The sequence below is a fragment of the Crinia signifera genome, chromosome 2, assembly GCF_055691185.1.
Source record: "Crinia signifera chromosome 2, ASM5569118v1, whole genome shotgun sequence".
NCBI classification, from domain to species: Eukaryota; Metazoa; Chordata; class Amphibia; order Anura; family Myobatrachidae; genus Crinia; species Crinia signifera.
Genome location: NC_139218.1, coordinates 358,865,169 through 358,888,893, shown reverse-complemented (window position 1 = coordinate 358,888,893; position 23,725 = coordinate 358,865,169). Strand labels below are relative to the sequence as shown.

General features: G+C 47.0%; 1 protein-coding gene across 1 annotated transcript in view; it reads left to right on the top strand.

Moving 5' to 3' along the window:
* The window catches only part of PAN3 (poly(A) specific ribonuclease subunit PAN3), a 69,361-nt gene that overhangs the window by 7,453 nt on the left and 38,183 nt on the right, over positions 1 to 23,725 (top strand). The window contains exon 2 of the mRNA XM_083169860.1: positions 22,704 to 22,825. Coding sequence (XP_083025986.1) covers positions 22,704 to 22,825 — 122 coding nt within the window. The remainder of the gene's footprint in view (positions 1 to 22,703; positions 22,826 to 23,725) is intronic.

The window sequence follows — 23,725 nt, the reverse complement described above, 5'->3', positions numbered from 1 at the left end:
TGCATGGGCGGGAGCATTGCGGGAGGAGTCTAGCAGCCGCCATCACGCTGTGTAACCAGAGCTAATGCCTGTTAAGAAGGTAAATGGTGGACGGCGTTAAGGGCCACCTCCTTTCCCTGCTGCTTCTCGCTCATCACTGTCCCTGGCTGCCTCTTGCTCCTCCTCTCTCTCTCTCGCCCAAACACCCAGTGACCAGCAGCCTCACTCATGCCGACCTCCCTTCCCCAGTGCTGCATAATCGGACAAAATCACATAAACCTGTTTCTGGGTGACACTCCCTGTCCTCCATACTGTCACTTTTTATAAATAAATGACAACCTCTGGATCTGTTATCCATATCACCCTCACACTGCTGTGCATTAGTTAGCCAGCCCTGTGGTGTCTCTGCAGTGGTGGGCAGAACTGTTATGTGTATGTCCGCATGTATATACCGCTGCCCATGTGTAGAATGCCCACATGTATATGCCACTGCCCGTGTGTATAATGCCCGCATGTATATGCCACTGCCGGTGTGTATAATGCCCGCATGTATATGCTACTGCCGGTGTGTGTATAATGCCCGCATGTATATGCCGCTGCCGGTGTGTGTATAATGCCCGCATGTATATGCCGCAGCCGGTGTGTATAATGCCCGCATGTATATGCCGCTGCCCGTGTGTATAATGGCCCGCATGTATATGCCGCTGCCCGTGTGTATAATGGCCCGCATGTATATGCCGCTGCCCGTGTGTATAATGGCCCGCATGTATATGCCGCTGCCCGTGTGTATAATGGCCCGCATGTATATGCCGCTGCCCGTGTGTATAATGGCCCGCATGTATATGCCGCTGCCCGTGTGTATAATGCCCGCATGTATATGCCGCTGCCCGTGTGTATAATGCCCGCATGTATATGCCGCTGCCCGTGTGTATAATGCCCGCTTGTATATGCCGCTGCCTGTGTGTATAATGGCCCGCATGTATATGCCGCTGCCTGTGTGTATAATGGCCCGCATGTATATGCCGCTGCCTGTGTGTATAATGGCCCGCATGTATATGCCGCTGCCTGTGTGTATAATGCCCGCTTGTATATGCCGCTGCCTGTGTGTATAATGGCCCGCATGTATATGCCGCTGCCTGTGTGTATAATGGCCCGCATGTATATGCCGCTGCCTGTGTGTATAATGGCCCGCATGTATATGCCGCTGCCTGTGTGTATAATGGCCCGCATGTATATGCCGCTGCCTGTGTGTATAATGGCCCGCATGTATATTGCGCTGCCCGTGTGTATAATGGCCCGCATGTATATGCCGCTGCCTGTGTGTATAATGGCCCGCATGTATATGCCGCTGCCTGTGTGTATAATGGCCCGCATGTATATGCCGCTGCCCGTGTGTATAATGGGCCGCATGTATATGCCGCTGCCCGTGTGTATAATGTAATTTTTAAGTTGATCATTTTTATATGGCCCCCGAAGGATTTTATAAATATCCAAATGTCCCTTGGTAGAAAAAAGGTTCCCCACCTCTGCTTTAGTTGCTCAGGAAAAATGCCTTTTTGCAGAGAGCTTTGAATTATTTTTGCAAATACAGGTCCGATTCTATCCATGCAACCTATTAGCAGCTTAGTTGAGGCAGGGTCCAGGTCACAGGTGGCGGGACGCAGCCTTCGGGTAATTTCGGTAATGTCTCTTACATCCATTGGGTCAAAGCTGTTCCAAGAGATAACAGATCGCTCAGCACACATCGCTGGTGCAGCAATCTGAGCTATTCAGTGTGTACGTAGCCCGCGTGTACGAGGCATAGGTTTTGGGCCACTTTTAGGGCTGTATAATATGTAGTAATTCTTGTGGTTTCGTTTTTAAATGTATTTCATTATCTCTCTGAGACAGAGAATCTCCAGGATCCACACTCACAGCTTGCTTGTGAGATTGTCACACCCCACTTGTGATATTCCGTGTTTATATAAGCAGCGTCTCTACTTTTTCATTCTATTGGGCCTATGTGGTAGTCACTGTTGGGCTTGTTACACATGCAGAAACACTGATTCTGGTTCACTCGCAAATGCAAACTCCTTCCTTAATATATGGGAGGGGGGTGGCAGATGTAACGTGCAGAGAGAGTTACATTTGGGTGCGGTTTGTACTTAAAACTGATATCTATATTGCAGAGTAAGAATAAAGCAGCCAGTATTTACCCTGCGCAGAAACAAAAGAACACCCAAATCTAAAGGTGCCCATACATGTACCAATTACCTGGTACTTTTTGTGCTAAAATAGCATCGCATCCCATGCACAACGATGCTATTTTAGCACAAAAAGTACCGGGTAATTGGTATGTGTATGGGCACCTTAAATCTCTGCACATGTTACATCTGCACCAGCATGGTTTTGTCCATTAGAGAAGGAGTCTGCTTTTGTGAGTGAACCAGAATCAGGCACTAGGTCCCTCTCATTATTATGACCCTGATGGTGCTGTCTATTATTGAGCAGATTCAGATAACTGAAAGCTATGGAAGGTTGCCTGCAGGAACAATCTTCAGATGGCATTTTGTTCCCAGTGCTATGCTCCTTCCTATGGGAAGGAGGTTAAGCTGCATGGATGGATACAATTCAATTCCTTCAGCCATGTGTGACCTCTGGTTAAGCATTCACACTGGCTGGGTAGTGGCGGTAAGTATCACTACTACATAGGTAGCAGTGTTGGGGATAGTGAAAACATCTGTCTCCACCACATATCCATGACTTGCTCTGGTAGTTCCGTATTTACTTCAATCCCTGCTTATTGCAAATTTAAATGCTCAACCTCTTAAATTGAATAAACTCCTAAATAGTGACTAGTAATGTACGCTTTGGTTAAATTGTTTATTAATATAAAAGAGACTTGTTATGGTATAGGCTGATAGTGTTCATTGTCTACATTTCCCACTGATCATGGTATGTTTGGTTTTGTTCTGATTAGCAGACAGCTATAGAATCTACTTTTCGTGATAGACCTAAATAAATTAAACCTGTTCTATGCCCCCCACAGAGAGTGACATTTTCTGTTGCTACTATTTATTAATTCAGTTTCTTATATAGCGCAGCAGATTCCGTTGCGCTTTACAATTGTAGACAGTGATAGCACAAACTGGGTAACAACAGACAGACATGAAGGTAGGAGGGTCCTGCTACAAGCTTACAATCTATACACTATTCTCTACCTTCACAGGTTCTTTCACAATACTGAGTATAAGTCCTTCTTATGTTGCTGGAAGGCCATGTGCGTTACTTGGAAATCTCAGAATCCGTGCTGATATTCATATCCACGTACTGACAATTACTGAACCTCACCATTGCAAATAAAAAGAAAATATGGGTACTTGTGTAATATCTGGGCGCCCGATTTTTTTCATTGTATTGCATTGCACTACTTAAGTCATGCAATGTGATTTTATATAGTGTGGAGAGCGCAACGAGCCACCGAGCCCGAAGCATGGCGAGCGGACGCAGAATACATGTAAAGTAATCAACGTCCCCTTGCGGGGCTCGCTGCGCTCGCCACACTATATAAAATCAACTCCATGCGTAGTTGGATAGTGGGGGTATGAAATCACCCATGGGTGACTATACAATTAAAAATCGGGTCTTTATAATGAAAAATCGCATTGCATGCCTTTAGTGGCATGCAATGAAAAAATCGGGCGCCTATACACAAGTACCAAAATATGTGATGTTGGTGTTTGCAAAGTGCCAGTGTTTCTATGATCCTTCGCAGCCATTGCTTGCAAAGCAATTGCTTCCTTATGGCATGCTTTTATTAAATTCTTAATAATTTTGGCTGTAATAGGTGCACCTTTCACTATACACCCCATACAGTCTTACAGAACCAGTAATCAGACTGAAACATATAGCATACATCGAGGCAATGTCTGGTGCATGTGGCCACACCTCCAGTAGGCGATTCCACATACACACTTTTTGTGTTTGTTTTTAGGGAAATCCTGATTGTAGAAAAGTCCCTTGACATGTAACTGTCCTGCCAACTTCTGGATGGGTGGAAGGTATTGGAACCTCAGAAAGTGTACAGAATGTTTATTTAAATGGTATTCTGTAAAACCACATTCGGTTCTGCTCTGTTTTCAGCATGAAGTTATCTATTTAAATCTTGGTTTGTCATTGGTCATAGCATTACTGTTCTGTGTGATTTTATTCTGTACTAGTTATCATCCTGTCACGATAACAGTAATGTTAGTGCCACTGGTTGTGCGCACCAAAATGGTACACACTTGTATGATCTAGCGTTTGGATCAATCAACAAACATGATATCTCTAGAATATTGGAAGGTGTGTACATCCGATATGTTTGTGAATGGCATAGTTCAGATACATCTGGCCAGCCCTGCAGCACAGCTGAAGCTGATGTATCTTGCAGCATATCTGGCTGTTTGTATGGCCAACCCACCTATCTCATTTATGTCGGCCACAGGACCTGATGTCAGTGATGTTACAGCTCGACGGGCAAATTCAAATGCATACCCAGTTGTGATGTCTGCCTATATTAACTGTATTAATATCGAGCTGACAGTATCTGTGTATGTATCTATATCAAAATTAAGAAATAAAGCACCCTCCCTCATGTGTCATCACAACAGCCACTGGCCCCCTACCAACTTCAGGGCCTTGTGCCCAGGGTGCTTACCCATGCTGCACGGGAAGGGGAGCCAGTCTCTGGCCTCTCCCCGCTGACACAGGCAGCAGCGTCGGCCCATCCACTCCGCCTGGCATTGTGCTCCTCTGCCCAGAACCCTTCCTGTCACCGGCTCCCGGCTGCTGTCTATTCCGACTACTGCTGTCGCGACACCTGAGCGGCCAGGCAAATGCAGCTAGAGACACCACCACGTCACGTGACCCGCGCTGATCAATCAGCCTTGCCCCCCCATTCTCCTGGCTCTATCCCAGCAGCAGCGTCGCCTCCATTCCTGGAGACTGTGCGATGGCATCAGCCAGAGCGAGTGAGTGAGAGTGCGGCTGTTATCAGGTGTGCTGATTTCACCCGGCCCCCCCGCCGAGTCCTCTCACTCACCCTGCCTGGCTCTGCCACAGTTATTTTTCTTCGACTTTAAAAAACAAAAAAAAACAAAAGCGTTCTTGCTTTGCTCCTATACTGGATAGGCCAATGGTTAATATACAGTCAGGTCCATAAATATTGGGACATCGACACAATTCTCATATTTTGGGCTCTATACACCACCACAATGGGTTTAACAAGATGTGCTTTAACTGCAGAGAAGGCCAGTCCTTTTGCCAAAAATGGCCCTCACCCTATTCAGCGCTCCTGGTTCACCAAAAATGAATAGCCTTGCCCCTTTTGCCACTTGGTCCTCGCCGTTGTTTTCTTATGGGAAATTGTGCGTATTCAATGCTAAAACGGAGAATGCTGCTCTGTTTTTTTTTTTTTGGTATGCCTCTCCGTTTTGCTCTCTACATCTTTTTTAGGTGAACTGAAGTTACGTATTTTCCTCTTCTTTGTGTGAATGGATATGCAGAAAGAAAGACGTCCGATGCAGTGATGTAATTTAAATCATCCAAAAAATATGTATGGCAACTGCCAACATTTCGGGGAACAGTTTGTCCCGTTTGTCAAGGCATACATTTTTTTTTTTTTTAAATCCTAGCAAAAATAATGGCCAATTGTTTGCAGACCATCCTTCCCGATCTAACTCCAGGCTCGACAAATTTCTATAAAATCTAGGAGCCAGGATGAAAATGTGGGAGCCAGATATACTAATAAGAGGAATTTGGTACCTACCGGTAATTCCGTTTCTCTGAATCCGCAGGGGACACTGGCGTTCACGCTGGGTAATAGAGGTGGATGGCTGGGAACTGGCACACTGTAACTTTAAACAGCTGGCTCCTCCCCTCTAGTACCCACAATCCCCAGTTAGGAAAATTGGAACGAGAGGAAGGACACCAGACTACTACTGACAAATAACCACATATTTACAACATATATGCATATATACAGACAACAACAACTGTACACACATGACAACAATGACCGGCAGGCGACCAGAGTAGGGAGGGAGGCCAGTGTCCCCTGCGGATTCAGAGAAACGGAATTACCGGTAGGTACCAAATTCCTCTTTTCTCTATCATCCGGCAGGGGACACTGGCGTTCACGCTGGGGAGGTTCCAAAGATTCCCCCTTGGGCGGGAGAACTCGGAGGAGCCTGCAAGACCAATCGACCAAAATCCGCCGCTGACGAGGCGAACGTGTCGAATCTATAGAACCTAATGAAGGTGTGAGAGGACGACCAAGTAGCCGCTCTACATAACTGAACTGAAGACGCGCCTCGTCGCGCCGCCCACGACGTGCCCACCGACCGGGTGGAGTGAGCTGTGATAGAGGAAGGCGGAGCCCTACCTTCAGCCAAATAGGCCTGCCTAATAGTGAGCTTGATCCAGCGAGCTATGGTCTGCTTAGAGGCCGGCCAACCCCGTTTAAGGGCGTCATACAGGACAAATAGGCCGTCTGATTTCCTCAAGGACGCAGTTCTGGACACATAAACTCGCAAAGCTCGGACCACATCCAGGGAGACCGATTGCGGGTCGGAGTCCGTAAAGGCAGGGATGACAATCGGTTGATTCACATGAAAAGAAGTAACCACTTTAGGCAGGAAGGAGGCCCTCGTACGAAGCTCCGCCCTGTCCGAATGAAAAACAAGAAAAGGTGCCCGGCAAGACAGAGCACCCAACTCTGAGACTCTCCTTGCCGAAGCCAGAGCCAACAGCGTAACTGTCTTCCATGTCAGGAATTTTAAATCTACCTGCTCCAAGGGTTCAAAAGTATCGGACTGCAGGAAGCGCAAAACCAAAGGCAGATCCCACGGCGGCGTAGGAGGAACGAAGGGGGGCTGGACTCTGGCCACCCCTTGCAAAAACGTCTTGATTTCTGGCAGCGAAGCCAACTTCTTCTGAAACAGAATGGACAGTGAAGAAACCTGGACCTTCAGGGAAGCTAGACGAAGCCCTGAATCCAACCCCGACTGCAGAAAACGAAGAAGCCTAGGCAGATGGAAACTCCTGAACGGGTAACCCCGAGCGGAACACCAAGTGGAATATGCTCGCCATATCCGGTGGTAATGTCTTGCGGAAACCGGTTTACGGGCCGCCAACATCGTGGGGATTACTGAGGCCGGTATCCCCTTCTTCCTTAAGATGTCTTCTTCAATAGCCACGCCGTTAAACGGAGTGGCTTCAGTGTCGGGTGCAGAAATGGTCCCTGCTGTAGGAGATCCGGCCTGTCCGGGAGTGTCCAAGGCTGGTCTATGAGCAGGGACTGAATCTCGGCAAACCAAGTGCGTCTGGGCCAGAATGGAGCTATCAACACGGCTCGGACCCCCTCTCTTCTTATCTTTTTGAGAATCCTTCCTAGAAGAGGAATCGGAGGAAATAGGTAGACGAAGTGGAAGGGCCACCGAACCTCCAGAGCGTCCACTGCCCAAGCTGCGGCGTCCCTTGTTCGTGATACGTAACGGGGAAGCTGATGGTTCTGCCTGGAGGCCATGAGGTCTACCTGAGGCAGACCCCATCTCCTGACTAGCTCCTGAAACACATCGGGATGCAGAGACCATTCCCCCGGATGGAACTTCTGCCTGCTCAGAAAGTCGGCCTCCCAATTGTCGACTCCTGGCAGGTATACTGCCGACAGAATGACTTCGTGTCTCTCCGCCCAGTGTAGGATCCTTGCGGCCTCCTTCATGGCGCCCCTGCTCTTGGTGCCTCCTTGTCTGTTGAGGTACGCGACAGCCGTCGCGTTGTCCGACTGGACCTTGACAGTCTTCCCCCGAACCATGTCTGGAACGGCCAGTAGAGCATTGAGAATTGCCCTGAGCTCCAGGACGTTTATGGGCAGACTTGCTTCCCACTGACTCCAGAGACCCTGTAGACGACGATCTAGAATGACCGCGCCCCAACCTGTGAGACTGGCGTCTGTTGTCAGAACTATCCAATCCCATATGGCGAACCGTCGGCCCTGAGTCAAATTCTGTCTGTGTAGCCACCACAGCAGTGACGACCTTGCTCGACTGGATAGCTGTACCCTCCGGTGGATGAACAGGTGAGAGCCTGACCATTGACGAAGCAAGTCCAACTGAAGGGTTCGAGAGTGGAGCCTCCCGAACTGAAGCGCCGGGAAAGCTGCCACCATCTTTCCTATCAGTCGAATGCAAAGCAGGATCTGAACTCTCTTGTGGAGTAGAATCTGACGCACCAACAACCGGATGGAGTTGATCTTGTCCTCTGGCAGAAATATTCTCTGTGCGCTGGTATCCAGCAACAGGCCCAGGAATTGCAGGCGCTGGGACGGTACCAGCGAGGACTTTGGATAATTCATTATCCACCCGTGCTGCGTCAGGAACAGAATCGTTCTGTGAGCATGCTCCTGCAGAATCGAAGGGGATGATGCTTTTATCAGGAGATCGTCCAAGTACGGCACGATATTGATGCCCTGAAGCCTCAGACAAGCTAGCAGGACTGACAACAGCTTCGTAAAAACGCGAGGGGCTGAGGACAGCCCGAACGGAAGAGCTCGGAATTGGAAATGCTCCTGTCCAACAGCGAACCTGAGAAAAGATTGATGGTTGATCCATATAGGGACGTGGAGGTACGCATCCTTTATGTCTAAAGAAAGCAAGAACTCCTGGGGCTCCAGAGAGGCTATGACAGAATGTATTGACTCCATCTTGAACGGATGGTACTGAACGTACAAATTGAGTGCCTTGAGGTTTAAAATGGGTCTGGCGGATCCATCTGGCTTGGGAACCGTGAAAAGATTTGAGTAAAATCCTCTTTCCCTCTCCCTGAAGGGCACCGGCATGATCACTCTGGATTTCAAAAGCTTCTCTATAGCCCCTTGCAGCTGTACTCTCTTCTCCTGCTCGCGTGGCAGAGCAGTTGTGAAAAATCTTGAAGGAGGGGGACCCGCAAACTGAATCTTGTATCCGTCTGAAATAAGCAGACGGACCCAAGGATCCGACGTGGTGGCAAGCCACTGCTGTCGAAACTCCAGAAGACGGGCCCCGACCTGAGAATCCCCCAGCATGGCTGGAGGATAGTCACGCTGCAGGCTTCTCCTGGGGCTTGGGCAGCTGGGCCCTGGCCGCAGGTTGTCCTCTTGTCTTTCCACGGGACCCACGAAAGGAAGAGGAAGAACCTCTTCCCCTGCCGCGAAAGGACTGCTGTGGGCGAAAGGAATTGAACGATGGCCCCGTGTACTGCCGTCTCGCCGGTGGAGGAGCAGATGGCAGAAAAGCCGACTTACCTCCCGTGGCCTGGGAGATCCACTTATCCAGCTCAGGGCCGAACAGCATGTCTCCAGTAAACGGTAAGGCTTCTACAGCCTTCTTCGACTCCATGTCCGCTTGCCAAGACCGCAACCACAAGGCTCTCCTGGCGGCGATAGAGTTAGCCGACACCCTGGTAGCAACCGTCGTGATATCCTTGGACGCGTCCGTAAGGAAATCAGCCGATTCTCGGATATGCTCTGCCAGGACCCTTAAATCCTGGCGGGGAACCCCATCTTCCAGGCCCTGGATTAACTGTTCCGCCCATTTAGAAACAGCCTTACTTACCCAGGCTGAAACCACTGCTGGACGCAGCTGCGTCCCAGACGCCACATAGATAGCCTTGAGTGTATTCTCCAGCTTCCTATCTGCAGGGTCCTTTAAGGTGGTAGCCCCCGGGACCGGCAGGGCAGTCTTCTTGGATAGGCGCGAGAATGAAGCATCCACAGGCGGAGGCGTCACCCACTGCGCAAGTGCAGACGGCTGAAAAGGATATAATGAAAGAAACTTCTTTGGAACCTGGAACCTTTTATCCGGGTTCAACCATGCGGAATTCAGCTGCTCCTGCTTTGGAAAAGGAAAGACAACCAGCTGTTTAGGACGTACCTCAAAGAGCTCTAAATCCTGGGACACAGGCTCAGGCTCCTCCGGGAAGTTAAGGACCCGCTTCACAGCAACTATCAGAGCCTCCACCCCAGCCGGGGCTGGTTCTGGATCCGTTGCCTGCGGAACCCCCTGGTCGTCATCCAAATCCGGGTCCAGGTCGTCAGCCAAATACCCCGGATCATCTCCCGACTCGTCAGAGTCCTGGCATTGTAACAACGGCCGTTTTGGACGCCTTTGCTGAATGGCAGGGGCAGACATCGAGGAAACAAACGAATCCATGGATCTAGTTAAAGAAGAGACCCACGCTGGCTGAGCCACCCTGGACTCCGCCAGTTCAGAGGACAATTGAGACATAGCGCCCACCAATGAGGAAGCCCACGCAGGGGGCGCGCTAGAAGACTCATGCTGAGGGCCAGCTATACCCCGGCATGCCTCACATTTAGTAGCCTTGCCCTCCGCAGATGTCTGAGAGAATTTTGCACCGCAGGAGATGCAGCAAAAAGCCTTTTGAGAGGCTTTTGTGGAAGCCTTGCCAGTCATTTTGTAACAAATGAACCCACACACACACACACAGAGATAACACAGAGGAGGTGTAGGGGCAAAGGGACTGTGGGCACCAGAGGGAAGCACTGCCTCCTTGTAAGCAAACCACCCTCCCCCTTACTCAAAGCTATACAGCTATATCAAGGGGAACCAAGGGTTAACAGTCCCACTGCTGTGTGCACCTAAGGGAAAAAGGTGACAAGCAGAAACAGCGCTTTAGAATAAAGCTGTAAACAGCAGTATTCAGCACAGCATAAAGCATTACAGCCTTAAAGCATATTCCACTGCCCCAAAGCCCCCCTCACCCGCGGCATTGATTTTTAAAAATGGCGCCCGCCGCGTGCGGTACCGCGCCTGAGCTGCTTCTGGCAGCGCTATTCAGCGTGTCTCCCCACGGCCGCCTCCCGCCCAGAGAGGGTTAAAACCCCCAGCACTCGGCGGTAGCAGCGCTACAGGTCCACACGCGCGCACTGACTAAGCCACACAGAACGCCCCGCTGAAGGGGTACTTACAATTAGGAGTCTTCACCGCCGGAACGCAGGACAGACAGGCAGGCAGGCAGTTCGTGTCTGACGGTCCCTTTGGAGGGGGACCGCAGGAACACAGGAGTCTGGCAGGTGTCTTTGACGAGACCCTGACAGAGCGCTGGACTAGCCAGCGGCGCCAAAGCTCCCTTGCAGGGAGAATAAAAGTATCTCAAAGCTGCAGCAGCAGAAACTTTGAGAAAAGGCTAGAAAAAACAACACTAAAGGAGATGCTAGAACGGAGACAAACTCCTGCGTGGCCAGCTCCCAGTGCACAATTTTTCTAACTGGGGATTGTGGGTACTAGAGGGGAGGAGCCAGCTGTTTAAAGTTACAGTGTGCCAGTTCCCAGCCATCCACCTCTATTACCCAGCGTGAACGCCAGTGTCCCCTGCCGGATGATAGAGAAAACAGGGACAGTGTGCGCCAAAGCCGTGCACCAATAAAAAAAATGCACACGCCATAATGCCCATTACATATACTACATTGGGGGTTAGTGGTGGCAGAAGCCAAGTTCATGGTGGCTTCGCAGCGGAAGGAGGAGTTGCACCTGCTGCGGCTCTGTGTGGGGGTGGCCGGGCTGCTGCGTGCACTGGAGGCCGGGATGCTACCTGCTGGAGCTGTGTGCCTGGGGTGGCTGCCTGCTGGGGCTTGTAGTGTTCACTATAGGATTTTTTTAGGGCAGGGTGCTGATCCCCGAACAGGGCACATTTTTCAATCGGGAGGGCATTTGAACTGGCAACACATTTACAACCCCCCCATCCAGGAGTGCCTTAGAAAAAATGCCCCCAGTAGTTCCATGCTGCCAGTAGTACCACAGATATAATGCCCCCAGTAATGCCATGCTGCCAATAGTGATGCAGATAAAATGCCCCAGCAGGGATACAAATAAATTGCCCCCAGCAGGGATACAGATAAAATGCCCCCAGCAGTACCATAGATAAATGCCTCCCAGCAGTGCCATGCTGCCAGTGTTCCACAGATATAATGCCCTTGGTAGTGTCAGATATAATGCCCACAGCAGTACCATGTATATAATGCCCAAATAATACTTGCTGCCCTGGCAGGCCTCTTCTTATATGAGGTGAGAAGCAGAGCTCAAGCTTCTCCCTCCAATGGACCCCAGCTCCCATTTAAAATATGGTACCAGATCATAAGCCGGCTGTGCGTCCCTCGCTCCCCAGACTGTTTGGACGGGGCACCCTATGGCCAGCCAGAGTTGATGCCTGTCCAGCCCTAGTGAGCCACTCTCAGCAGTGGTGATCAGCGGCATGTCAGCACAGCAGGGAGCACCTGGAAGAGCTAACAGTCACTGTTAACCGTGCTGATACACCACTGTTCCGCCTCTCCCTCTGCTGAGAGCGGCTGTCAGCAATTCCTCCACTGCGCTGAAACACCACTGAGGTCTCTGTTGAACAGAGGCGGCATGTCAGCGGTCCAGGGAGGGCACGGCGAACCCTGGACTTGTGTGCGGGCCGGGCTGCTGCCTGCTGGGGCTTGTGTGCGGGGGAGGCCGGGCTGCCAAGATCTAGAATAGGCTTGCACAGGCTTCAACAACCAGTTCGTAATGGGGGTATTAATTTTCCAAATCTAAAGCTGGGTATACACGGATAGATTTGAAGCCCGATGTGGGCGTTCCCAATCGATGGGAACGACCAATCATTCAAATCGTTCCGTGCATCGTTAACGATGCGCGTACCCGTGAATCGTTAACGATGGTCTATGATCTTTCCTGCATGCAGGAAGATCATAGACAAATCTTTTGTCAAGTGTATCCAATCGTTCCGTGTGTAAGCACGATGAACGATTTGATACACTCGTTAACGATGTCGGAACGCTTCCGACATCGTTCCGTGTGTACCCACCTTAACACCTTACAACCATGCTGCATTGTTGCGACATTTTAGAGACTGGTTACTTGCATCTACACTGACCCGGTATTGGAGGGAAATTTTTTGCAAGTTTTTAATTTAACTTTTTTTTTTTTTTTTCCCATATGCACGACCAAGAGATACAAAGGGAAATATGGGATAATTTCCCTACTTTTGGTCTACCCGCAAATTATGGCATATTCTGAGCCCTAAGAAAGGGTTAAATGCTCACACCTCTCTATTCCTCACATTGATACATAACCCAGACTTCCAAAACAGTAACGCAGGGAATCCCTTCCAGCATTAGTCCGCTAGAGTGCTTAACTCCACAGGTTGCTTAGTTGATGCATTCACCAAAAAAACTCTTACATTCCAGCACAGAATTGAGAAATTTGAATTCTTGGCGGTTTTACCTTTTGCTTTTTACCAAGCACAACACTATGTGAGTCAAATTACTAGAAACCTCTCGGATCAGGATTGGCACAATGCATTTGATATGTTTTTATCTTTGCCTCCACCTGATCGTAAGGCGATATCTAGACATTACAATGTGTTATGGGACCTGATTGAGTATGACCACCTCAGGACAGGCCTACCTCAATGGTTACAACATTTTCCAGATTTAACGGTGAATACCCTTTTAAAAAAATCAACATAAACTCTATCGCATGATACCTGCTAGCTCTCATTGAGAGCTATTTTTCAATGTTTATCACAGGAAAAATTATATTAGCCCCATAGGGCTAACTTGATGTGCTCCTCCTCCCCGCACCGTTGTCCTAGGAGCCTAGCAGTTAATGCTGACATTTTTCACTGTTTGAGCCCAATTACCTAACTTTAGGGGCATGTCCACAAAGTCCATAGGTATGCCTTAGACAATCTTGTTAACTATGTCCCCTTTACTCCAGAATGGGCGATTCCAGGCATTTTACCCCAGGGACAACGTGTGTCAAGAGGTTGTTGTAAATTATTGTTGAATTTAAAAAAAAAAAATCATTCTGCAAGTTTGGAACCATTCAGAAATTGAACCATTTTCTCTATTTAAGGAAAAGCTATCTTTTTCCTGTTCAGATTGGATTGAAGCATCCGTTGCAAAATATTTAGAAGTGGCAGGTTTCTTTGAGTTGTGGAAGAGTTCTATTTCGATCCCTCCCATTCCTACCAAAAATGTGTTAAGTGTTTTTCAAATACTTTTTGGTATTCGGCCAATGATCTACCAATATAGTGTGGTCTTTTTGCTTTTGGGGTTGTCATGCGGTATTTCCCATAAGCATATTACATACGGAAGCGAAGTCTAATTTATATGTGCATAAGCACGCTGGTATTGTCTTATGTCCCTTATGTCTTATGTTGCTGGTATTGTCTTATGTCATCAAAGGGGGCGGTCCCGGTCCCGCCGGAGTCGCTGTGCTGCTGGGCATCGCCGTCTAAGGTGGCGCTGGGCTTCCCCGTGCGGTGTGTTGGAAAGACACCAGGCTGTTTTAGCGGGGTGCTGCTAGAGGGGTAGGGCGCATTTTGCCCTTTAAAAATCGGGCAGGGCGCAGCGCTAAACAGCCTAGCGGGAACACTAATTAGCAGTCAGCTGCTTTGGAATCGTCTTTTTGGAATTTGCGTTTTTCTCTGCAATATTTGAACACTGCCTACAAATAAAGCCATTAACACCTCGTATGCCGCATTGGTCAAATCTCAGTCAGGGACGGCGAGCAGCTGACACGTGGAATAGGGTGAGTGAGAGGCATGGCGACAGGTGAAAAAAATGGCGCATGCACGGCGAGCATAAAATTGCGTACGCTGTGCTGTGCTCGCCAGAGTGGTAAGTGAACTTTTATTACTTGCTGTTCCATAGGTTAGTAATCTTATATAAAAAAATAATAATAATTGTTGCTTCCCCTTTTTTTTTTTTTTTTGCTCTGGTTGTGTGGCTGCACAACGTGACTATGTTAACAAGTTTTTTTCATTCTTAAGTTTTTGATCACATCCAATCTCCTGTCTAAAGTTCTATTCAATGAATCCTTTTTTTTTTCACACTGATCGCACTCTTTATAGTTCGCTCTGGACCAAAATAATGGATGCGATGCGGAAAGTGCCAAGTTGACTCCTGGGGGTAGCGAGCTGAAATCGCACCTGCTGGGATAAACAATTGTATAGCGACGTAGGCCATGCAAGGCTGCAGGAACTGCAGCTAACCACCCATAGTCCCAGTGTATGCAGCAAAGTTTGAATTTATTTAAAAAATGTATTTGATTTAATGTCTGATTCTATGAAGGATTTACCATGTCCTGTTTATATTTTGTGTGTAAGGTATTGGACTAAAACAACCTATATTCGCTGTAGGTAGTTGTTGGGCAGTGACAAGCGATCGATTAGCAGCAGGTGGACATCTGAGCTGGATCTTGGGTGAAATGTAATAGGATGAGAGAATCATAAAGTGAGAGATTTGGTAAGAAATCTCCTGGGTTTTTTTAAAAGCGACAATCATTTACACTGCAAAATCAAATCAAACTGGTTTGCAGTGTAAATGATTGCCGCTTTAAAAAAACCTGGAGATTTCTTACCAAATGTCTTACTTTCTGAATCTTTCATCCTATTAAATTTCATCCCTTGTGTGTTTTTCCTGAGCCACATTTTTACAAACCTTGATCAATTCAAAAAAAGGGAGCTCTTCTGAGTAACCGGATGGATATTTATGCTGCTTTCAGACCGCATAACTGGCTTTGACCCTGTATTTGAAAACTTTTCCAAAAATGGGTCTGCCAGGTAAAACCCCCTTTCACACCGCATCTCTTAAACGGTATATTACCGTATAATTACCGTTGTGTATTTTTTTTTTTTACATAATCCCGTTTCAGTGTACCTGGCAGGCGCTAGTTCCCATCAGCCGCAGGGACCCCGCTGCTCAATTCACATTCCCCGAAGGGAGCCTGCGCAGTGTGGCAGTGGGGAGACTGGATCCGCCCTAGGGACCCTGCCGCTCATTTCGCATTCCCCCTGCTGCCCGTATCATCACCCCCGGACCGGGGTCTCGTCTCCCCTGTTGCAGCATCTGATCCCGGCTCCCCTGTCCACAGCGGGGCATGGACACATGTTGCCTGGATTACAGGCTGACTGTCCAGGTACAGGGGGGGGGGGCTGCCTTGGACCGAACTGACCAGGTACCAGGGGAGGGGGGGGGGGGACCAGTGTGGGGTCCTAAATACCATTTCAGACCCGTTCAGTCCGCAAAAAAAAAAATGGGTCTGAAACGGGTAGGACCCTCGGACCCTGTATTTTTAGTTTCCAAAAACCGGGTTTTTTTTTTGTTTTGTTTTTTTGGAAACTGTAAAATCACTCTGCACCTTTCAGCACAGATTACCGTTTTAAAACAGTTAAAAATCGGCAAAATATATTTTTTTTTTTTTTTTTTTTTTTTTTTTTTTGTGCGGTCTGAAAGGGGCATTATTCTGCAGATTTTTGTTGTACATTTTAGTACAAATCTTTTTTAACTGTGGTAAGTGTCTGATATCCAAAGAGAAGATATCAGTGTTTGCTAATAAGCATGCAAAGCAGTGTTAGGTTTTCAAGCCATATGTTTTCACTTATGAATTCTTATGTTTGTGTATGACACCAGCGACTTCCATTTTTGAGCAGATGTTACATCAGAAAGGCGCTACTGAAACACAAATTGCACTTAGAAGACTTGGAGCGCATGTTAATAGACTTTAATGCACATAGCTGTCTCTCACATGTGAGTAAGAGCATTGTGCATTAATTAGGTAATGGCAGCGCAATCTTCTCTGCTATATGCTAATAATACAACTGTAATTGCAATATTATTGCATTGTTCCAGTGTGAGTGTTGTCACAATAACTGCATGACTAATGTCATGCAATTGTGTATGTTCTCACTGTTTTGTATGAAATTAGTCATTTAATCATGCAACAAATTGTTTAAAGGGACCTAATGTTTCAATATGATTTACCGTGGGCTTGTACACGCTATCTAAAGGAAACTTGAATGAATAGGTGTGTGTGTGTATATGTGTATGTATGTATGTATATATATATATATATATATATATATATATATATATATATATATATATATATATATATATATATATATATATATATATATATATATATATATATATATATATATATATATATATATATATATATATATATATATATAATTTTTTTTTTTTTTTTTTTTTTTTTTTTTCATGAGACCACGATTTATTTTATCATCTATGTAAATCAAGCAGCATGGCAGCCCCCACTCTATAATAAATGCAAAATAACCTGTCAATCAATATCTCTGTTGGGTGACTATGCCCAGCATGTATGGACAACGATGATCGCGTTCATCGCTGGGGGCGAAAGTCGCTCAGTGCATACATGAGAGCTACCTGGTTGATCCTGCCAGTAGCATGTGTTTGTCTCAAAGATTAAGCCATTCACATGTAAGTTCTGAGCGTCTTTCCCCCTGGCCGGCGCCGACAGCGGGGGGGGGGGGTAGGGGGGCGGATGGCTTTGCCTAGTGCAGCGCTATGCAAAGCCATCCTGAAAGCCACTCATCTGCTGGTATTACCAGCAGATGAACGGCTTTCCTGGCGATGATGCGGGAGCACGCAGCAGTGCTCACCACTCATCGCCTGGGCATACACACTGGGTGGCTTTGATCTGAAAGCCACTCAAACTTGCTGTTTTGAGCGACTTTCAGCTCAGTCGCCCTGTTGGTATGGGCCTTTAATAAGCAGGCTGCACAAGGATGCTATCTCCCTGTACTAAGAAATTGAGCAAAGGCAATTTGTCAGGATAATATTCCATTAAAACAAACCTATTGTTTTAGAGCAACATGTAGACTTTATTCCAAATTTGGCATATATGAGGTTGGTACAATAAAGAAGGTAACAAGTCATTGCGTAAATGGGTTTAACTAGTACATATGCGTGTAATCTATGGCATGGGCTTGGCACAGATTATTTTCCCCCATAGTCTCCATTTTAAGCATTAGTTCCACGGTACCCCGGCATATTAAAAATCTGTGTCAAGCACTTGAAGCCAATGCACAAGCTGAGGAGAAAATGGCTCAGTCGGTAGATAAAGGAAATAAAACTTTTTTTAAGTATATAAGTGAAAGGAGAAAATCAAATGGAGGAATAATAAGACTGCGGACAGACACTGAGAATTTGGTGGAGGGAGACAAGGCAATTGCAGATCATCTAAATAATTACTTTTGCTCCGTATTCACTATAGAAGGAGAAGGGAAGGGACCACAGTTAAGTTGCAAGGACAGTCCTACAAATAAGGTAGATGGAACTACATTTACTAGGGAGAAAGTCCTAAGAGCACTTTCAAGACTAAAATTGGATAAATCAATGGGGCCAGACGGAGTGCATCCAAGGATACTAAAAGAACTAAAAGATGTGTTGGTAGCACCATTAACAGATTTATTCAACCAGTCACAAGATACAGGTGTAGTTCCAGAGGACCGGAGAAGAGCAAATGTAGTTCCACTGCACAAAAGCGGAAGCAAAGAAGAAGCAAGTAACTACTGACCAGTGAGCCTTACATCAGTAGTAGGGAAATTAATGGAAACACTATTAAAAGAAAGAATAGTGGAATATCTTAAATTAAACAATTTACAGGATCCAAAACAGCATGGTTTTATTGAATTTTTTGACTCCGTGACCAAAATTCTAGATGAAGGGGGGGCTGTAGATGTGGCATATCTAGACTTTAGTAAGGCATTTGACACTGTCCCACATCACAGGCTGCTAAATAAACTTGAAAGTGTGGGATTGGATTATAAAACAATATAATGGATAAGAACCTGGTTGCAGGATAGGAAACAGACAGTTGTAGTAAATGGAGTGCATTCTATGGAGGGACATGTTACCAGTGGAGTACCCCAGGGATCTGTACTTGGACCAGTGCTTTTTAATATCTTTGTTAATGACATTGCAAGTGAAGGGAAAGTATGCCTTTTTTGCAGATGACGCAAAGAAATGCAACAGAGTAGACACACCAGGAGGGGTAAATCAAATGACTGATGATCTAAGTAAACTTGAGAATTGGTCAAGAGCATGGCAACTACAGTTTAATGCTAAAAAATGAAAAATTATGCACTTGGGACTCAAAAACCCAAAGGCTCAATATAGTATCAAGGGTACTATAATGGAAACTACTGAGGAGGAAAGAGATCTAGGAGTCACTATTTCAAGTGACTTAAAGGCAGGAAACAATGTAGCAAAGCAATGAGGAAGGCAAGTCAGATGCTTGGTTGCATAGGGAGAGGAATCAGTAGCAGAAAAAAAGCAGTAATAATGCCACTTTATAGGTCATTGGTACGGCCTCATCTGGAATACTGTGTCCAGTTCTGGAGACCATATCTTCAGAAGGATATAAATACAATGGAGAGTGTACAAAGAAGGGCAACTAAAATGGTGTGTGGCCTACATCACAAAACATACCAGGAAAGACTAAAAGATCTTAACATATATAGTTTGGAGCAGAGAAGGGAAAGGGGGGACATGATAGAAATCTTCAAATATATCAAGGGTTTTAACATAGTACAAGAGGGAAATTTTCTTCAAAGGAAAACAAGTTATAAAACACGAGGACATGCACTGAAACTGGAGGGAGGTAGGTTCAGGGGAAATGTTAGAAAGAATTACTTCACAGAAAGGGTAGTGGATAAGTGGAATAGCCTCCCATCAGAGGTGGTAGAGGCTAAGACAGTAGAACAATTTACACATGCTTGGGATAGGCATATGAATATCCTTACAATGCAATATGGATCAAAAAGGGTTGAGATTACCTGAAGGTTAAAAAAAGGGGCAGACTAGATGGGCCAAATAGTTCTTATCTGCCGTCAAATTCTATGTTTCTAATGCATGACCGCTTTCTGATAGTCACCGTCGGTTGCGAATCGCCTTCAACCCAGGTGCTTCTTCAATGGTCCAAAGAGATGGAAATCGCTCAGAGGTCATGGCCGTAAGGAGGATGGTCCAGTACCTCTCAATGGCAGTGCTGTAACAACTCATGCATGCAGTTGGCTGAGTGTGTCCTGGCATTATTGTGATGCCTGTTCGCAGCAACCCAGGTCATTTTTGATCAATTGCCCTCTATAAATGTCTGCATGTGTTGCAATTGAGATCAGCATTTACAGTATCAGTCTTGATGAGGAAATCAACAAGAAGCGCGCCCTTGTGTTCCCAAAACATGATCGACATATCTATCTTTGCTAATGGATTTTTTTGTTTTTTAATGTCTTTTTGAAGGTGGGGGATGTGTTTCCATATCATGGATGCTTGCTTCATCTCCAATGTTACATGATGCACCCATATTTCATAGCCTTTAACAATACACTGGAGGAACTGCACTCCATCCTCCTGTTACTTTGTGAATTGTATAAGAGACCACACCACCCTATTTGTTTTGTGAACTTCTGTGAGTTCCTAGCGTGCACAGTTGCAATATTACTCCAATGCATCCTATTGAATAGGCCCTTCCACGCAACACAAATTGGCATCTATGGTGGACTTGCTTGGATAACCGTATCCCTGTTCATCCTGAATGTCTGTCCTGCTGTGACAAAAGACCGCGCACCAATCCCAAGCCAGTCTCCACGATTTGGCGTTATAACCGTACACCTCGACAAGGTGATGAATTTCAACTGCTGATGTGCCCATAAGACACAGAAATCATCACGCTACGCTCCATATTTGACCGTACCCTGCCATCCTACCGTGTTTCCCCGATAATAAGACACTGTCTTATTTTTTTTTTTTCCACAAAAAAGACCATAGGTCTTATTTTCGGGGGAGGGCTTATTTCACGACGCGCCAACCGCAATGCATCCCTGGGAACGGGAGCTGCGGTGCTGCTGGTGAGTGAGCAGAGGGCAGCGGGGGTCAGCGGGAGTCAGCGGGGGCCGAGCGGAGGCTACACACCTGTTTGTTTGAAGGTTTACTTAATTTTCGTTGATGGCGCTGTGTGGTGAGCAGCAGCCAGCCAGTCAGCCGCGTGATGTGCGCGGCGCGATGTGCGCGGCGTGACGTCACGCCGCGCCTACCGCAATGCATCCCTGGGAACGGGAGCTGCGGTGCTGCTGGTGAGTGAGCGGAGGGCAGCGGGGGTCAGCGGGAGTCAGCGGGGGCCGAGCGGAGGCTACACATTAGGTGTACATACAATTACATGGGGAAAATGGTAGGTCTTATTTTCGGGGGAGGGCTTATTTTGGACCAGCGTCCAAATCTGGGGTAGGGCTTATTATCGGGGTAGGGCTAATTATCGGGGAAAGACGGTATAACTGATGTTGGGATAGTGTGACTGACCTAAGGCGCAGTCCAATGGCTGTGAGGGGGAAATCTGTGGCCTACCAGCTCTGGCCTGGCTGTGAAGTTAAATTGAGAACATTACACACATTAGAGGTCTTGTTACCTTACTTGTTGCACAGTCTTCAAAATCGATGTTCGTAAAATGAGTTAGGTGGCCTGAAAGTGTTGTTCAGCCCCCTTGCAGATATGTTTTCCTTATTGGGGTTCTAGACCTCTCCTGGCATCTTCCACCATCTATGGTGCTGAATGCTTGCTCCTTTCTCTTATCTTTCCATGTTTAATAGCAAGAACAATGATCAATGCCTAGCTAGTCTTCTACATTCGTTTTGATGATGGGTGCTCTGGAAGCTCAAAATTAAAATCCCAGCATGGGATAAATCCAGCACCCATCCTTTTTTGTAAGCCTCATCTGGTTGCTACGACATGACTGTGTGGACAGATAGGGTCACCATGGGCGGATCCTGTAACAACCAAAAATTATTTTTATTTAGTTTTTATTTAATGCAGCAAATTCCGTTGCGCTTTACAATTGGAAATGGTGTTTAAAAAAAAAAACTGGGTGGTAACAGACAGCTATAGAGATAGGAGGGCCTTGCTCGCAAGCTTACAATCTATAGGAGTCAAAGAGGGCAATTCAATTGTCTCTGCCGATGGGTGCACAAATTTAATTTCTGCTGGCATCCTCCTGATATGGTGAGCAGAAATTGGGGTGCTCACAAGGCCTTTTTCATGCCACGCCAAGTAGTATTCGGGTTTAGCCATTTTGCTTGGCTTAACATGGTACTTCTGTGCCAAAACAACATATAGCCTTGTCTAGAGTGAAGGAGATGTATTTATTAACAAGTCTCATAGGCCCTTATTCTGATCGGTGCGGCCCGATCAGAATATGCGGCCGCGACCGTGCAGGCGAATCCCCGCCTTCCATACGGATCGCCACCTCCGTCCGTACGCGGATATGTGGCGATCCGCATGAAAGTGGACGGGGATACGCCTCCTCCGTCTTGGGAGCAGCCCCTGCATTCGATGGTCGCCGAACATCGAATGCAGGGCCGCACGCTCCACTAGGTCCCGCCACCCAAGACCACACGGACGCTTGTCCGTGTGAAATCATGTATGGGGGCGGGCAGCTGACATCCGGCGATGTCAGATGCCCGCCCCCTACACACGCGTCACGGCTTCATTACCATGCATACGCCCCGCGTTTGCATGGGAACGCCCATGAAACGCGGGGCGTATGCATAGGGTAATGAGGCTAAGTAGCCCCTCACGCCCCTCTACGCCCCCTGTGCGGCGTGTCAAGAATACGTGCGGCGAAATCGCCTGCACATGCGCAGAGTGACCTCTGCACATGCGCAGACGATAACCATCAGCGGGACGACCGCATGCGGAGAAATCCGCACCGATCAGAATAAGGCCCATAGACACAACAGGGTAACACGGTAGACCAGTTTTCCTCTTTTAGATGGATTGTACTTATTGAAAAATGGACATGCTCCCCTAACTGTCCCCTTTTTTTTGTTTTGTATTTCTCCAGTTCCTGGAATAGATGGAGGTGCTTTATCCGATAACAGCCTGACTGATTCATACTTCAGCACCAGTTTTATTGGAATGAATGGGTTTGGAAGCCCTGCAGAAGCAAACTATCCTCGGATGCAGGTAACCTCTCAGAGTGCGATATTAGTGCTATACATCCACGGACTGGACTCTGTTAGGCATATATGATTTCGACACTTCACTGAGTGCCCAATGTGTCTGACCCGGGTGAAAAGTGACCAAATCTTAGAAGTCACGACATGCAGAACCTATGCCTGATCTGTGGGATCCTGGGATGTGGCCTCAAAATTGCCGGGATTTCAATCCTGGGATTGGAGTTTCCAATCCGGGGATTTAAGGATGTGCAGTATAATGCCAGGCATCGTCTGAGCGCCTACTCGTAGGCCACCCGGCTGTTCCTGACCCCAGTGAGTGGCTCTGACTGTGATGCTGTGCACACCGAACCACTGCCAGCTGCCACTTCCGGCTTCACCCCCACACCCGGCTCCAGCTAGCTTTTGGCAGCACTGCTGCACCCCTGCAAAAAAAAAAACTGCTACATATACAAGTAGATTTGAAGTGGGGGCAGGGGCTTTATTATTATTATTATTATTATTATTATTATTATTGGCAATCCCGGATTGAGCATTTTACAATCCTGAATACTGGGATTGAAAAAAATGCTGTACAGTGTGTATGCACTCAGAGGTAGAAATGAGCAAAAATGCAGCATAATGTTCAATGTATCAAGTATTGCAGATGTGCTAAATTCTAGTGACCTGTTCTTGCAGTTAATAATGTGCTTAGATCTTCATGAAATAATAGTATTCTGCACTGTAGTTGTGATTTATCATTTTATGGAAATTCTAGCAGTGGTGTCACTAGGACGGGGCAGGCTGCACTGGTGTCCGCTTCTGCTCTGTGTTGTGGTTAGTGTGCAGTATTGGAAATGTTTGCGCAGAACAAAAGTGACAGGCAACACGCTGACCAAAATACGTACGGGTCAATCTAATTTCTTTTGCA